General features: G+C 46.6%; 1 protein-coding gene across 3 annotated transcripts in view; it reads left to right on the forward strand.

Moving 5' to 3' along the window:
* ZNF490 (zinc finger protein 490) overlaps positions 1–18,283 on the forward strand; it is a 28,753-nt gene that overhangs the window by 488 nt on the left and 9,982 nt on the right. For 2 of the 3 annotated variants that reach the window (XM_003914977.5, XM_009193598.4), the window contains exon 2: positions 1,223–1,267. In XM_003914977.5, the coding sequence (XP_003915026.1) occupies positions 1,223–1,267 (45 nt within the window). Of the gene's footprint in view, positions 1–458; positions 562–1,222; positions 1,268–18,283 lie in introns of all 3 variants that reach the window. The other variant, XM_031659853.1, reaches the window with a different exon arrangement.

Consider the following 18,283-nt stretch of genomic DNA (forward strand, 5'->3'; position numbering starts at 1 on the left):
GAGGCGTCCACCTTTCTTTTCCCCACCTCCACACATTTGGCACTTTAGAAAAGGAACCCCAAGCCAGGGCTTGGTGGCGCACACCTGTAGTCCCAGCTACTGCGTGGTGGGGGTGGTGGGGGAAGTTGGGGGGTGGGTGGGCTGAGGCGGGTGGATCATGTGTCTTCAGGAGTTTCAGTTCAGTCTGGGCAACATGGCCAGAACCCATCCCAAGAAAAAAAAAAAAAAGGAAAGAAAGAAAGAAAAAAGAATCCGTAGGACACCCGAGCACTTGGCTCTGGTGGTAAATTGCAACCCTAACCTGGGCACAGGGACTCTTTTCAGACCAATCACGATCTATGAGACGTGTTCAGTAAACTGCATTTTACTGTGGAAGGAAATGGTTTCTTTTTGTTGTTTGTTTGTTTTTAGTTTAAGCATGTTTTTATTGCTTTTCATTTTCATTTTTATTTTTGTAGATTTATGGTTACAAATGCACTTGTGTTACATGGATATATTTCATAGTGGCGAAGTCTGGCTTTTAGTGCACCCATCACCCAGAGTGTATATTGTACCCAATAGGTAATATTTCATCCCTCATCCCTTCTCTCTCTCCAACCTATTGGCATCTCCAGTGTCTATTATTCCACTCTATATGTCCATGTTTACCCATTGTTCAGCTCGCCCTTATATGTAAGAAGATGCAGTTTTTGACTTTCTGTTTTTGTTACCGCACTTAGGATAATGGCCTCCAGTTCCATCCGTGCTGCTGTAAAGTGGAAGGAAATTTATCTCAAATAAGTTTTCTAGAGTGTCCCTACAGAACTTTGAAAGGCCAAGAGTCCAAGACCAGCCTGGGCAACATAGCGAGATCTCATTTCTAAAAAAACTTTTTAAATTAGCTAAGCATGGTGTTCACCTGTAGTCCTAGCTACTTCAGAGGCTGAGGCAGGAAGATCTCAAGTCTAAGAGTTTGAGGGTACAGTGAGCCAAGATTCTGCCACTGCATTCCAGCCTGGGAGAGAGACAGACTGTCTCTAAATTTTTTTTAAAGTAGAAACATTTTCATTTTTCCCATTATAGAGGAGACAGTGTCATCTTGAAAACTCTCATGATCCACCCTTCTTGTAGCTCTGTGTGTACAGGTAGATGAAGGGGGAGCAATGCTTCCAAGATTGTCCCATGTGATGTTCGGTTCTAAATTGCTGAAACTCACAAAATGCATCCTCTTGTTTCTAATTAGATGCAGAACAGTGAGCACCATGGACAAAGCATCAAGACTCAAACTGTAAGTGAGATTGCTACCTGTCAGTGTGGCGACCTTCCTGGTTTATAATGACCATTTGGGCCTGTGCTTCTGTGACCTCTTTGTGGGGGGTCTTTGGGGTCTTTGTGAAGCATCAAGACACTCCCATAGTCAAGGCCAATAACCAGACTCTCAGGTGTGTCCTGTTCATTGCCCTCAACCTGTACTTCCATTGTCCCTTACCTTCATTGGTCATCCCAACATAGCCACCTGCATCCTTTGGAATATCACATTTGAGCTGGGTGCAGTGGCTCATGCCTGTAATCCTGGCACTTTGGGAGACTGAGGTGGGAGGATTGCTTGAGTCTAGGAATTGGAGACCAGTGTGGGCAATGTAGTGAGACTCTGTCTCTTCAGAAAATAAAAAAAATTGGCTGGGTGCAGTAGCTCATGCCCGTAATCTCAGCACTTTAGGAGGTAAAGTGGGTGGATCACTTGAGGCCAGGAGTTGGAAACCAACCTGGCCAACATGGTGAAACCTCATCTCTATTAAAAATATTTTTAAAATTAGCTGGGCGTGGGGGTGGGGGGCACACCTGTAATCCCAGCTACTTGGGTGGCTGAGGCACGAGAATTGCTTGAATCTGGGAGGAGGAGGTTGCAGTGAGCTGAGATCGCGTCACTGTACTCCAGCCTGGGCAACAGAGTGAAACTCTGTTTCAAAAATAAATAAATAAATAAAGATAAAAAATTAGCTGGACATGGTGACATAGTCCCAGCTTCTTGGGAGGCTGAGGCAAGAGGATGGCTTCAACCTGAGACTGCGGTGACCTGTGATGGTGCCACTGCACTCTAGCCTGGGCAACAGAGCTAGACTCTGTCTCCAAAAAACACAAAAACCACACATTTGTAGTTATGTTTACTTGTTTGCATAGTTTGGACAAAACGATCACTGTAGTTCTGACCTTCCAGGTAACCATGCAAGAGACGGATATGGCACTGGTTAGTATCAGGGGTACCTAATTCCGTCATTGCTGTCAGTTCCCTGATCGAAGTGACTCTGTAATCCCAACACTTTGGGAGGCTGAAGTAGGAGGAATTTCATGGGGAATGACTACAGCCTTCATGCATGTAGATACATCTGAGCCTGAATATGTCATCTTCACATAAAACTACGATTTGGTTATTGACTGTTCTGTGAATCCTGGGTTCCTTGGCTCATGGGAGCTTCAGTGTGGCTTTTCTGGCCAGGAGCTTGCCTGACATTTTCAACAATCCAATCCTTAAGTTCAGCATGCTGGTATTTTTCAGTGTCTGGGTCACCGTCCTTCTTGTCTACCAAAACCCCAAACGGGGAAGGTCTCAATCCTGGCCTCCACTAATTTGCTGCTGCTTCTCTGTCTGTAGATGCTATGCTGTTCCTGTTCCTGTTCGTTACTTTTTTTTTTTTTTTTGGAGACAGTGTTCTTGCTGTGTTGTGCAGGCTGGTCTCAAGCTCCTGGCTTCAAGCAGTCCTCCTGCCTCAGCCTCCCAAAGTGCAGGGATTACAGGTGTGAGTCACCACACCTGGCCTGAGTTTTCAGTTTTTGACAGTTCTCAGTATATGTGGTGGCAAGCATTTGGACTTTAATACTGAGAAGTTCCATTATTATTATTGTTATTATTATACTGTATTACTATTACTATTATGTGCTGTCGCCCAGGCTGGAGTGCAGTAGCAAGATCACAGCTCACTGTAGACTCGACTTCACAGGCTCAAGCAATCCCCCTGCCTCAGCCTCCCTAGTAGCTGGGACTAGTAGCTAGGACTAGGACTAGGTGTGCGCCACCATGCTTGGCTAATTTAAAATTTTTTTTTTTTTTTAGTTGGGCGTGGTGGTGCACATCTGTAATCCCAGCTATTTGGGGAGGCTGAGGCAGGAAAATTGCTTGAACCCGGAAAGTGGAGATTGCAGTGAGCCGAGATTGTGTGACTGCACTCTAGCCTGGGTGACAGAGCGAGACTCCATCTCAAAAAAAAAAAAAAAATTTAAAAATTTTAAATTTTAGAGACAAGATCCCCCTATGTTGCCTAGGTTGATCTTGAACTCCTGGACTCAAGTGATCCTCCCACATCAGCCTCCCAAAGTGTTGGGATTATAGGCGTGAGCTAGTGCACCCAGCCAATTTCATTATTACTTATGAGCCATATGAGTTTAGACAAGACTTTGTGCTCTCTATACTTAACTTTTTTCATTTGCAGGATGGGAGGTATGATTGGGTGGGGCTAATCAAATGAAATACTAGTGATTATGAAATCACATTAGTCACCAAAGTGATATGCAAACATAAATTATTGAAATATTGAATAAAAATAGGATTTTATTTGTTCTTTAGTAAAACACAAAGCTGTTCATTGTTTTTTCTTTCCTAACATGTGCTGGAATCTACCATATGGAAATGACACTTGTGAATGGTCATGGACTTTTAGGCCTTTGCTGATCATTAAAATAAAAATCTTCCTGGCCAGGCGTGGTGGCTCATGCCTGTAATCCCAGCACTTTGGGAGGCCGAGGCGGGTGGATCACCTGAGGTTGGGAGTTCAAGACCAGCCTGACCAACATGGAGAAACCCTGTCTTTACTAAAAATACAAAATTGGCCGGGCGTGGTGGCACGTGCCTATAATCCCAGCTACTAGGGAGGCTGAGGCAGGAGAATTGCCTGAACCCAGGAGGTGGAGGTTGCGGTGAGCTGAGATCGTGCCATTGCACTCCAGCCTGGGCAACAAAAGCAAAACTCTGTCTCAAAAAAACTTAAAAAATTAAATTAAATTTAATTTAATTTAAAAAATCCTATTCGAGGGTCTCAAATACACTTTTCTTAAAGAGATAGGAAAACCATTAACAAAATATTTAACAGAATACTTCACTTCTGGCCCATCAATAACCACTTCTCAAGCAGACACCAGCTGTGTTTGCTATATACTTCAATTTAATTGTGACAGTATCTACCTGGAGACAGAGTCCGATACCAGAAGCTAACAGCTCACAAGAATGTCCCTCATTTCAGATGTCAGTTGTAAGTCCCAGGATGTGACCTATGCTTCTGACCAACCAGCTGTAAATCAGGGTTTTCATGACCCACTCTTTGGGTTTGATTAATTTGCTATATAGCAGCCTAAAGAACTCACAGAAACACTACTTACATTTACCCATTTATTACAAAGGATTTTTTTTCCTTTTTTTTTGAGACAGAGTCTCTCGCTCTGTCGCCCAGGCTGGAGTGCAGTGGCGTGATCTCAGCTCACTGCAAGCTCCGCCTCCCGGGTTCACGCCATTCTCCCGCCTCAGCCTCCCAAGAAGCTGGGACTACAGGAGCCCAGTTGGGAGGATTTATTGTTTTAATAGAGCAGGGTTTCACTCTGTCTTCCAGGCTGGAGTGCAGTGGCAGGATCATGGCTCATTGCAGCCTTCAACTCTTGGGATCAAGCGATCCTCCCTCATCAGTCCTGTAAGTAGCTAGGAATACAGGCATATGCCACTGCACTCAGGTAATTATTTATTTTTTGTAAAGTTAGGGTCTCAATCTGTTGTCCAGGCTAGTCTCAACCTCCAGGTCTCAAGAGATCCTCCCACCTCGCTCCTCTCAAAGCACTGAGATTATAGGAGTGAGTCACCGTGCCTAGTCTTACAAAGGATATTTTATTATGTATTTATTTACTCTTATTTTGAGGGTCTCATTCTGTTGCCAGGCTGGAGTGCAGCGGCATAATCTTGGCTCACTGCAACCTCCATCTCCTGGGTTCAAATGATTCTCGTGTTTCAGCCTCCCGAGTAGCTGGAATGACAGGCATGCTCCACCAAGCCCAGCTATTTTTGTATTTTTAGTAGAGAAGGGGTTTCACCATTTTGGCCAGGCTAGTCTCGAACTCCTGACCTCAAGTGATCCATCCGCCTTGGCCTCCCAAAGTGCTGGCATTACAGGTGTGAACCACTGCGCCCAGCCTACAAAGGATATTTTATTTTATTTATTATTATTATTATTTTTTGAGATGGAGTTTCACTCTTGTTGCCCAGGCTGGAGTAAAATGGCGCAATCTCAGCTCACTGCAACCTCTGCCTCCCGGGTTCAAGCGATTCTCCTGCCTCAGTCTCCCAAGTAGCTGGGATTACAGGCGCCCACCACCATGCCTGGCTAATTATTATTATTATTATTATTATTATTATTATAAGATAGAGTCTCTTTTGCCCAGGCTGGAGTGCAGTGGTACGATGTCGACTCACTGCAGCCCCCGCCTACTGGGGTCAAGTGATTCTCCCACCTCAGCCTCCCAAGTAGCTGGATTACAGGCCCGCGCCACCATGCCCAGCTAATTTTTTTTTATTTTTTTTTGTATTTTTAGTAGAGACGGGGTTTCACCATGCTGGCCACGCTGGTCTCGAACTCCTGACCTCATGATCTGCCCACCTTGTCCTCCCAAAGTGCTGGGATTATAGGCATGAGCCACTGCACCAGGCCTAATTTTTGTATTTTAAGTAGAGATGGGGTTTCACCATGTTGGTCAGGCTGGTCTTGAACTCCTGACCTCAAGTAATCCACCTGCCTCAGCCTCCCAAAGTGCTGGGATTACTGGCGTGAGCCACCACACCTGGCCCTACAAAGGATATTTTAAATGATACAAATGGACAGCCAGATGAAGAGATACCTCCAGGCATATGGTTATGTTCTTATTTACCAACCGGAAGGCTCTCTGAACCCTGTTTTTGGGTTTTTATGGTGGCTTTATTATGGTAACATGATTAATCACATCATTCACTATTGGTGATCAACTCAACCTTCAGTTTTCTCTTCCCTTCCTGGAGGTGGGGACAGAGCTGAAAGTTTCAAAGCTCCAATCACATGGTTGGTTCCCCTGGTAACTAGCCTCCCATCCGGTGGTTTGTAGGAGCTTTCCAAAAATCACCTCATTAACATAAACTTAGCTGTGGCGGAAAGGGGATGTTTGTAACTAAAGACATTTCTTTCAACTTTCACTCTGGAACTCTTCTAGAGCTATTTTTAAGAACTGAATACAAAAGGCCATTTTTTAAAATTATTATTTAAATAGGGTCTCCTTCACTCTGTTACCCAGACAGGAGTGCAGTGGCACAATCTTGGCTCAGTGCAGCCTCCACCCCTGGGTTCAAGCAATCCTCCCACCTCAGCCTCCTGAGTAGCTGGGACTACAGGTGCACACCACCATGTCTGACTATTTTTTTGTATTTTTAGTAGAGATGGATTTTCGCCATGTTGCCCAGACTGGTCTCAAACACCCGAGCTCAAGCCATCTACCTACCGTGGCCTTTCAAAGTACTGGGATTATAGGAGTGAGCCCCAGTGCCCAGCCTTTTTCATTTTTTTGAGACAGAGTCTTACTCTGTCACCTAGGCTGGAGTGCAGTGGTGTCATCACAGCTCACTGCAGCCTTGACTTCCCTGAGCTCAGGTGATCCTCCCACCTCAGCCTCTCGAGTAGCTGAGACTATAGGCACACGCCCCTATGCCTGGCTAATTTTTGTATTTTTTGTAGAGATGGGGTCTCACTGTGTTGCCCAGGCTGGTGTTGAACTCCTGGGCTCAAGCATCCTGCCTGCCTTAGCCTCCCAACGTGGTGGGATTACAGGCAGGCCAAATACTTTAACAAAAGATACTCCGTTTGCTCTAGTCACTTGGGAAATTACAAGGTTTTTAGCAACTGGGAGCCAGGAACCCTGTACAAAACCCAAATTATATATTTCACAATATCACAACTTTCTTTTCCACCAAACTGGGGGGTGGTACTCAAAATGATACCCTCTCTCTGCAGTTTGACTCAATTGTAACTTGGATATTCTCTTTTTTTTTTTTTTTTGAGACGGAGTCTTGCTCCATTGCCCAGGCTGGAGTGCAGTGGCGCAATCTCGGCTCACTGCCACCTCCACCTCCTGGGTTCACGCCATTCTCCTGCTTCAGCCTCCCGAGTAGCTGGAACTATAGGCGCTCGCCACTACGCCTGGCTAATTTTTTGTATTCTTTAGTAGAGATGGGTTTCACTGTGTTAGCCAGGATGGTCTCCATCTCCTGACCTCGGGATCCGCCCGCCTCGGCCTCCTAAAGTGCTGGGATTACAGGCGTGAGCCACTGTGCCCGGCCATAACTTGGATATTCTCTAAAAATCCGTAGTTCTTGTCTGTGTGTCAACTGGGAAATCACTGTGGATTTGAATAAGTACTCTGCACATAAGAAAAACCCGTGATGGGGCCAGGTGCAGTGGCTCACACCTGTAATCCCAGCACTCTGAGAGGCTGAGGCAGGTGGATTGCATGAGCCCAGGAGTTCGAGACCAGCCTGGCCAACATGGCGAAACCTTGTCTCTACTAAAAATACAAAAAACTAGCCGGGCGTGGTGGCACGCACCTATAGGCCCAGCTTCTTGGGAGGCTGAGGTGAGAGAATCATCTGAGCCTGGGAGGTCAAGGCTGCGGTGGGCTGAGATCACACCACTGTACTCCAACCTGGGTAACCATAGTGAAACCTTGTCTTGACAAAAAAAAAAAAAAAGAAAGAAAAATACATGATGGGCTGCACTGTGCAGATGATCGTTACCCTCTGGGAAGACCTCAGTGGTTTTCTTTTTTTGAGACACAGAGTCTTGCTGTATTGTGCAGGTTGGAGTCCAGTGGCATGATTTCGGCTCACTGCAACCTCTGTCTCCTGGGTTTCAGTGATTCTCCTGCCTAAGCTTCCCACATAGTTGGGACTACAGGTGCCCACCACCACGCCCAGCTAATTATTTTTATTTTTTTATTTTTTTTATTTTTTTTTTTTTTGAGACGGAGTCTCGCTCTGTCGCCCAGGCTGGAGTGCAGTGGCCGGATCTCAGCTCACTGCAAGCTCCGCCTCCCGGGTTTACGCCATTCTCCTGCCTCAGCCTCCCGAGTAGCTGGGACTACAGGCGCCGGCCACCGCGCCCGGCTAGTTTTTTGTATTTTTTTTTAGTAGAGACGGGGTTTCACCGCGTTAGCCAGGATGGTCTCGATCTCCTGACCTCGTGATCCGCCCGTCTCGGCCTCCCAAAGTGCTAGGATTACAGGCTTGAGCCACCGCGCCCGGCCATTTTTATTTTTTTGTAGAAATGGGGTTTCACCATGTTGGCCAGGCTGGTCTCAAACTCCTGACCTCAGGTAATCTTCCCGACTCGGCCTCCCACAGTGCTGGGATTACAGGCGGGAGCTACTGCGCTAGCCAGAAGTTTTCTGATGTACAATTTATGTCACCCAGTCTCCAGTAGCAGCAAAATTTTCATGTCAAATACATGAGGCAATTCAGACGTAGAGATCAATGGCATAAAATTGAAGTTCCAGAAGTAAGCCCATATATATAGAGAGAGTCAACTGAGTTTCAAAAACAGTGCCAGGAATCAGGAAAGAATATTATTTTCATAAATTAGTGTTTCATAAATTGGATAGACATACAAAAAATAATAAAATTGGGCCGAGCACAGTGGCATGATCGTTTGAGGCCTGGAGTTCAAGACCAGCCTGGGCAATATAGTGCAACCTCATATCTTATTAAAAAAAAAAATTAACCAGGTTTGTGGCACACACCTGTAGTCCCAGCTGCCCGGTGGCTGAGGGGGAGGATTGCTGGAGCCTGGCAGTTTGTGGCTGCAGTGAGCTAACCACTGTAGTCTAGCCTGGATGACAGAGTGAGATCCCAATTCTTTTTTTTTTTTTTTTCAGACGGAGTCTTGCTCTGTCGCCCAGGCTAGAGTGCAGTGACGCGATATCGGCTCACTGCAACCTCCACCTCCTGGGTTCACACCATTCTTCTGCCTCAGCTTCCCAAGTAGATGGGACTACAGGCACCCACCACCACGCCTGACTAATTTTTTGTATTTGCAGTAGAGACAGGGTTTCACTGTGTTAACCAGGATGGTCTCCATCTCCTGACCTCGGGATCCGCCCACCTCGGCCTCCCAAAGTGCTGAGATTTCAGGTGTGAGCCACTGCACCTGGCCTTTTTTTTTTTTTTTTTCTTTTGAGACAGGGTCTCACTCTGTCTCCCTGAATGGAATGCTGTGAGCCTTGGCTACAGGCGTGCACCACCACACGTGGCTAATGTTTGTGTTTGTTGGAGAGACAGGTTGTGTTAAGTTGGCCAGGCTGGTCTGGAACTCCTGGGCTCAAGTGATCCACCTGCCTCGGCCTCCCAAAGTGTTGGGATTACAGGTGCGAGCTACTGCGCCCGGCCCATTTATGGTATTTTCTTATGGCAGCCTGTGATGTTTATTCTGTGTTATCAACTTAACTAAGGGACCAAAGGACAAGAGTCCTGAACATTTTTTCTCTATTCTGATGTCACAATCTCCAAAGTTATCAAAAACTTGCATTTAAGAGCACCTGTTAGAGCTTTATAGCTGATTATAAAACCACCTTCTAAAGAGGACCAAGAGAAGACAACAATTGTTTATGGATGACAAAGTTTTAGGGTAGCCATAGTTAAAGACACAATTGACAAGGAAATCTGTTACCTCTGTGGCACACAATAATTTAACATAACAATTATAATTATTACTGATAACATACACTGAGATATATCAGAATTACAGGAGTTTTCCTTCATTTTGGAACACATGCCAATAACATATATATATGGATATAGTCTAAAGAAATCCAAACCCCATTTTATATTGGACATTGCTTCCTGTGTGATTTTTGTACCAAATAAGCCAAATTTCACCTTTACATTAGTATACTCTTAATATCAAACCCAATTTTTTTTTTTCTTTTGAGATGGAGTCTCACTCTGTAGCCCAGGCTGCAGTGCAGTGGCGCAATCTTGGCTCACTGCAAGCTCCACCTCCCAGGTTCACGCCATTCTTCTGCCTCAGCCTCCGGAGTAGCTGGGACTACAGGCGCCCGCCACCACACATGGCTAATTTTTTTGAATTTTTAATAGAGACAGGGTTTCACCATGTTGGCCAGGATGGTCTCGATCTCCTGACCTCGTCATCCGCCCACCTCGGCCTCCCAAAGTGCTGGGATTACAAGTGTGAGCCACCGCACCCGGCCAGAATCTATATTTTTTAATTTTTAAATTTTATTTTTGTAGAGGCAGGTTCTTACTATGTTGCCCAGGCTGGTGTGAAAATCCTGGCCTCAAGGGATCCTCCCGAACTGCTGAGATTACAGGCTTGAGCCAACGTGCCTGGCCTTTAATTGTCTTAAAAGGAAGTAAATTCTGACACATGGTACAACATGATGAAGATTGAGGACGTTATGCTAAGTGAAATAAGCCAGTTGGAAAAGGATAAATACAGAATAATTCTAGTTATATAAGGTACCCAATGAAATTCATACAATCAAAAAGTCGAATAGTGGGTGTCAGGGACTGAGGGGAAGCGGTAAATGGGATGTTATTCAATGGATAGTTTCAAATTTGCAAGATTAAATCAGTTCTAGAGATTGGTTTCACAATGTAACTACACTTAACACTACTGAATAGGCCACTTAAAAATGGACCTCGGGCAAAGAACAAATTCAGCTGACATGGAAATACACCACCGGGAGCCGGGACAACCCACTCTGGGAAGCTAGCTCGGCTCAGCCACGTGCTCTCCTGCATGACTGTCACTCAGGGATGAGGGGGCGGGGCCACACAAACTGTCCAATCAGCATCAGTGTTGAAAAGGCCCGTGGACCCCATCCTTGAATGCGCATGTGAACCTCCTTATTCTAGCGGTTCGCTAGTATTGCGTCTCAGCCAGGGCTGAGGGCTGCCTGGGGCTCTGCATATGCTTTGTCGCACCGAGACCTGCAGGTACTGAGGGATCTGTAGGGAGGACTCCTGGAGCCTCCCTAAGCGGAGAAATGGTGAGTTTGCGGGACTGGGAGTCCGGAGACCTAAGGAGGGGACTTGTCGGAACCGACTGTGGGAAGACCTGAGTCCTCCTGGCGCAGCTCTCGGGCCAGGAGACCCGAAGGTCTCCCAGCAGGGTGGGGCTGGGACCTCAGGCGTCTTGTCCCATCCCTGCGACTGCGGTCCTGGCCCGGAGCCCTTTCCGGGCAGCTGGCAGCCCCGCGTCTCCCAAGATCTCGTGCTTTTGAGAATCCATTTGGGTCAGAACATTAAGGTGAATCCACCTGTGAGAACTGAAGCCTGGAGGAGGGAGCATTTTTTTTTTGCAGCTGGGGGAGCGGAGGGCGCGTGGAGCTCCCAGAGTTCGTTCCTGTGGCTGCTCCGATACCCCTGCTGTCTTCACCAGGCACTGACCCACTGTCTGGGTTACCGCTCCCACGTTTGGGAATTTGTTTTGAGACGGTCTCGCAATGTTGCCCAGGCTGAAGTGCAGTAGCGCCATCAAACCTCATTGCATCTCAAGCGATCCTCCTGCCTCAGCCTCCTAAGTAGCTGGGGGTACAGGCATCTGCCACTACTGGCTAATTTCAAATTTTTATTTATAGATATGGGGTCTTGCTGTGTTGCTCATGCTAGTCTTGAACGCCTGGCTTTAAGGGATCCTCTTGCCTTGGCCTCCCAAAATGTTGGTATTATAGGCGTGACCATACCTGGCCTTTGTGAATGTATTTGCCTTTTGATTGTGGGTTTTCCATTTTAACTGTGGAGAAGCAATTCCTTATCTAAACAGATTAAAACATTTGGGTTTCTTTGCCTTGGATTCCTTGATTAAAGCACCTTTTTTTTTTTTTTTTTTTTTTGACACAGAGCCTTGCTCTGTCGCCCAGGCAGGAATGCAGTGACACCATCTCGGCTCACTGCAACCACTGCCTCCCAGGTTGAAGCAATTCTCATGCCTCAGCCTCCTAAGTAGCTGGTATTACAAGCGTATGCCACCACGCCCAGCCCATTTTTGTATTTTTAGTAGAGATGGGATTGCATCTCAATGACCAGGCTGTTCTCAAACTCCTGGCCGCAAGTGATCTGCCTGCCTCAGCCTTCTATAGTGCTGGGATTACAGGTGTGAGCTGCTGCGCTGGCCCAAATCACCTTTTTGCCTTTTTCTTTCTTTTTTCTTTTTTTGACAGAGTCTTGCTCTGTTGCCCAGGCTGGAGTGCAGTGGCATGACCTTGGCTCACTGCAACCTCTGCCTCCCAGGTTGAAACAATTCTTCCTGCCTCAGCCTCCCCAGTAGTTGGGATTACAGGCACCTGCCACCACACCCTGCTGATTTTTCTATTTTTAGTGGAGATGGGGTTTCGCTATATTAGCCAGGCTGGTCTCAGACTCCTGACCTCAGGTGATCCACCCACTTCAGCCACCCAAAGTGCTGGGATTACAGGTGTGAGCCACTACACCCAGCCCTGAAACCTTTTAACACCACCAGTGCCATGAGTGAGGCCCATAACATACGATTTGAGGGTCTCTGGAGGAAAAAATATGTTAATAAATATTAAGGTAGGAAGATAACCCTTCTGCCGGGAAGTGCATCAAGTGACCACAGAAACAAAACAGAGAAAGATGAAAGAAGGAAGGGCACAAAAAAAAAAAATGAAACATTTTTCTAGGTTTTGACCTAATTGGAACTCCAATATATAGTAAAAGAATTATATGGCCGGGCACGGTGGCTCATGCCTGTAATCCCAGCACTTTGGGAGGCCGAGGCGGGTGGATCACAAGGTCAGGAGATCGAGACCATCCTGGCTAACATGGTGAAACCCTGTCTCTACTAAAAATACAAAGAAAATTAGCCGGGCCTGGTGGCGGGCGCCTGCAGTCCCAGCTACTCGGGAGGCTGAGGCAGGAGAACGGTGTGAACCCGGGAGGCGGAGCTTGCAGTGAGCCGAGATCGCGCCACTGCACTCCAGCCTGAAGACAGAAACAAGACTCCGTATCAAAAAAAAGAATTGGCGAGGCGCGGTGGCTCCGCGCCTGTAATCCCAGCACTGGGAGGAGGCGAAGCGAGGCCGGATCCGAGGTCAGGAGATGAGACCATCCTGCATGGTGGAACCCGTCTCTACTAAAAAGCTCTTCATAAAAATAGCAGGCGTGGTGGCGAGGCGCCTGTAGTCCCAACTCCTCGGGAGGCTGAGGAGGCAGGAGAATGGCCCGGGGAACCAGGGGAGGCCCGGGAGGCACCGCAGTGACTGAAGAGCTGAGATCCGGCCACTGCACTCCCAGCCTGGGCGACAGGCAGACTCCCGTCTCAAAATTATACAACTAAAAATAAAGGGCCGGATATGGTGGCTTACACCTGTTATTCAAACACTTTGGGAGGCCAAGGCAGGTGGGTCGGGAGTTGGAGACCAGCCTGACCAACATGGAGAAATCCCTTCTCTACTAAAAATACAAAATTAGCTGGGCGTGGTGGTGCATGGCTGTAATCCCAGCTACTAGAGAGCCTGAGGCAGGAGAATCTTTTGAACCCAAGAGTGGAGGTTGCGGGTGAGCCAAGATCACGCCCTTGCACTCCAGCCTGGACAAGAGCGAAACTCAGTCTCAAAAAAAAAGAGAGAGAGAAAAGGACACTGCGTGTGCGTGGCTTTCAGGCCTCTCTGACATTGGTTCTGAATCAATTTTATTATTTTTAAATCATATATATATATATTTCTGGTTTCAAACTCCGGGCTCCAGCAGTCCTCCTGCCTTGGCCTCCCAAGGTGCTGGGATTACAGGAATAAGTCACTGAGTCTAGCCTGGTTCTGAATTAATTTTAACATCTCTGTAATGCACTAACTGACCATCATTCATGGGATTAATCAATCCTAGGAATCAGTTATATCTGGGGATCCCACTAAATGTAAGCAAGGTACACTGATTGATTGATTGACGGAGTCTTCTTGCTCTGTTGCCCAGGCGGGAGTGCTAAGACAGACCCTCACTCTGTCACCCAGGTGGGAGTGCAGTGGTGTGATCTCAGCTCAATGCAACCTCTGCCTACCGAGTTCAAGCATCAGTCTCCTGAGTAGCTGGGATTACAGGCACCTGCTGCCACACCTGGCAATTTTTTGTAGTTTTTAGTAGAGATGGGGTTTTACTCTGTTGGCCAGGCTGGTCTCGAACTCCTGACTTCAAGTGATCTGCCCGCCTCAGACTCCCAAAGTACTGGGATTAGAGGTGTGAGCCACCATGCCTGGCCTACACCCTATAATTTAAATTAACTCTTTGGCAGTTACAAATTGGCTTAACAAATAGAACTCCAGGGACCTTACCACCCTCTACTCCCCAGTTAAAGTCCTTAATATGGCCAAATGTCAATAATACAGAGTCTTCAAGGATTGAAACCCATTATATAAGACCTATTTAGTGAAGAGAGATTATTCCCAGTGCTTCTTAATAGCCCAATTTGGCCTATTCTTAAACCTGGAAAGAATAAATGGTGTCTCATGGTGGGTTACTGCTACCTTGATGACATGGTTCTGCCCCTGTACCCAATCTCCAACATTCTGGCACTAACTGGCTCCATCTAATCAGCATTGGTAAATACTCAGTCCCTTTTTTTTTTTTTTTTTTTTTTGAGACGCAGTCTTGCTCTGTCACCCAGGCTGGAGTGCAGTGGCATCATCTCAGCTCAGTGCAAAGCTCCGCCTCCTGGTTTCACGCCATTCTCCTGCCTCAGCCTCCTGAGTAGCTGGGACTACAGGCGCCCGCCACCAGGCCCAGCTAATTTTGTGTAGTTTTAGTAGAGACGGGGTTTCACTGTGTTAGCCAGGGTGGTCTCAATCTCCTGACCTTGTGATCCGCCTGCCTCGGCCTCCCAAAGTGTTGGGATTACAGGAGTGAGCCAGCGCACCTGGCGTGATCAGTACCTTTTAAACAGTGTCTTACCTGATGATTATCTTTACTTTTTAATTTATTTTATTTTTTAGAAGCCAGTCGTGGTGGCTTATGCCTGTAATCCCTGCACTTTGGGAGGCCAAGGCAGGCGGATCACTTGAGGTCAGGAGTTCAAGACCAGCCTGGCCAAAATGGTGAAACCCCGTCTCTACTAAAAACACAAAAAATTAGTCAGTTGTGGTGGCGCATGCCTGTAGTCCCAGCTACTTGGGAGGCTGAGGCAGGAGAATCGCTTGAACCCAGGAGGCGGAGGCTGCAGTGAGCCAAGGTCATGCCACTGCACTCTAGCCTGGGTGACAGAGCAAGACTCTGTCTCAATAAGTTACTAAGTAAGTAAATAAATCAATCAATAAATAAGTAAATTTTTTACTTTTTAGAGACAAGGTCTCACTATGTTGCCCAGGCTAGTCTTCAACTCTTAAGCTCAAGTGATCCTCTCTCCGCCGCCTCCAAAAGTGCTAGGGTTACAGGTGTGAGCCACGGTGCTGACCTCCCTTCACTTTTTGTTGTTTATTTATTTATTTTTATTTCTCCCTTCACTTTTGAAGGGACATGATATAATTCACCTGGTTGCTTTCAGGGACCCTCAAAGGCCTTGCCTTTGTATACAATCTCTATAGGCAAGATCTTCACTGCAGCTACCACCCTTGTTCAGGGTGACACCTAAGTTAAATTCTTAGGAATTATTTGGTGATCAGAGGGCTGCTCCCTGCCTGACACCATCAACAGAGCTGTTGTTCCTCTCACCACCCACAACATCATTTGGGCTTTTTTGATGTTCAGGAGGTAACACAGTCCTTTATAAATTTTTCTTAAGCCTATTTATGCTGTGACTTGGAAACTGGTCATCATTGCCTGGTCATTGCTGCTACCACACTCCTGTTAGTGCCTCCAGAGCACTATAGAGGCTTTTGTTTTTGTTTTTGTTTTGTTTTTGTTTTTGTTTTCTTTGAGTGGAGTCTTGCTCTGTCTCCCAGGTCGGAGTGCAGTAGCATGATGTCATCTCTCTGCAACCTCCACCTCCCTGGTTCTAGCGATTCTCCTACCTCAGCCTCCAGAGTAGCTGGAATTACAGGTGTGCACCACCACACCCAGCTAATTTCTGTATTTTTAGTAGAGACGGGATTTTGCCATGTTGGCCAGGCTGGTCTCGAACTCCTGACCTCTGGTGATCTGCCTGCCATGGCCTCCCAAAGTGCTGGGATTACAGGCATGAGCCACTATTCCTGGCCACTATAGTGGCTTTAGAAACCTCCTCTTATGCCTCTTGTAATTATCCATGATGACCATAAGTTGTCCATAGGGCTCTCATGCAAGAAACAGCCCTTGGCCCCACACTATATGCCATTAGAGCTGCAGTGACCACCATGTACCAGGTTCTCCTGAACATTGAGGCTCTCCCAGGTCCTGAACATGTGAGTCTACTCAACTGCTCATTTTGCCATGGGTCCTGGAAACAGCAACCTACACAGACCTCCTTTCAAAATTACAGAGCCAAATGTTAGCCTTCAGCATATCCTCTCTGTAGGAGTTGGGGTGGAGGGGTGACTTCTTTTCTTACTTCCTTGCCAGATGTCATGGTGCTGGAGGAGGTCTACCTTCTCCTAGATCCTTTGCTACTGAGTGAACAGCAGTGGGGAGTGTGTAGACTTTATGGGTGACATGGCCACATTTGTACACGGTGGAGCTCTCGGTAAAGAGCTGCTGCTTTTTATCCCTTAATTGAAATGGACCTGATAAAGGACTGGACTCAAGGGGCAGCCCATCAGGTAGTCATCTTAGCACTGGCCAACAATAAATCCCATCTGTGCATGTTTACACACTTGAGTGATTGTCTAAGAGTTGCACCTTTATAGTAAAAGAACTCTGGGAATATTAGGCTAGGTGCAGTGGCTCACGCCTGTAATCCCAGCACTTTGGGAGGCTAAGGCGGGTGGATCACTTGAGGTCAGGAGTTCGAAACCAGCCTGGCCAACATGGTGAAACCCCATCTCTACTAAAAATACAAAAAAATTAGTGAGGCGTGGTGACTCGTGCTGTAATCCCAGCTACTTAGGAGGCTGAGGCAGGAGAATTGCTTGAACCAGGGAGGCGGAGGTTTCAGTGAGCCGAGATTGTGCCGCTGCACTCTAGCCTGGGCAACAGAGCGAGACTTCATCTCAAAGGAAAAAAGAAAAAGAAAACCCACAAAACTCTGGGAATCTTTTTTTACCTCACAGCTAGCCATGTAAGTCAAGATAATATACACCTCTTCGTAGGGTAATCCCACAATCCAAGACTCTGCCTGGACACTCTTATACTCCTGCGAGAGTTCCAGACACTACTGATATTAATCAAAGCTCTTATTTCACTTCTCTTTTTTTTTTTTTTTTGAGACGGAGTCTCGTGCTGTGTCACCCAGGCTGGAGTGCAGTGGCGCGATCTCGGCTCACTGCAAGCTCCGCCTCCCAGGTTCAGGCCATTCTCCTGCCTCAGCCTCCGAGTAGCTGGGACTACAGGCGCCCGCCACCACGCCCGGCTAGTTTTTTGTATTTTTAGTAGAGACGGGGTTTCACCATGTTAGCCAGGATGGTCTCGATCTCCTGACCTCGTGATCCGCCCGCCTCGGCCTCCCAAAGTGCTGGGATTACAGGCTTGAGCCACCGCGCCCGGCCTATTTCACTTCTCAAAATAGAGAGTGATGGGCTTTTGAACAAGGCATTCTATGGAACTTCCATCGCCTTTACCAGTCTCTGGCTCAGAAAGCACCATAAAGGCTTACTAAAATAAAATTCATGAATTGAGTGAAAGGTTGTATGTTTCATTCATCAACCAGTTAGGGGTGAACTGTCGTTAGCCTGTCTTCATCATTTTTATTTTTCTAATAGACTTTATTTCTGTAGAGCTATTTCAGACTTAAAGAAAAATTTATGAGAAAGTATAGTGTTCCCACTTGATCCCTCTGCCTCCACATAGTTTATCCTTTTTATATTTTGTATTACTTTAATACATCTGTTATAATTGATGTACCAATATTGATGCCTCGAAGTCCACAGTTTACATTAGAGCTGACTCTGTTATACAATCTATGGGTTTTGGCAAATGTATAATAACTGCTATTCATCATACCTGCATCATGTAGGATGCTTTCCCTCACCTAAATATCCCCTGTGCTTCCCCTATTCATTAATCCCTCCCTCTTTCCAAATTCTTGACAATCAAAAGCCTTTTTTTTTACTCTGTCATAATTTTGTCTTTTCCTGAATGTCATCTTTGAAACTACAT

The sequence above is a fragment of the Papio anubis genome, chromosome 20 (assembly GCF_008728515.1).
Source record: "Papio anubis isolate 15944 chromosome 20, Panubis1.0, whole genome shotgun sequence".
Lineage (NCBI taxonomy): Eukaryota > Metazoa > Chordata > Mammalia > Primates > Cercopithecidae > Papio > Papio anubis.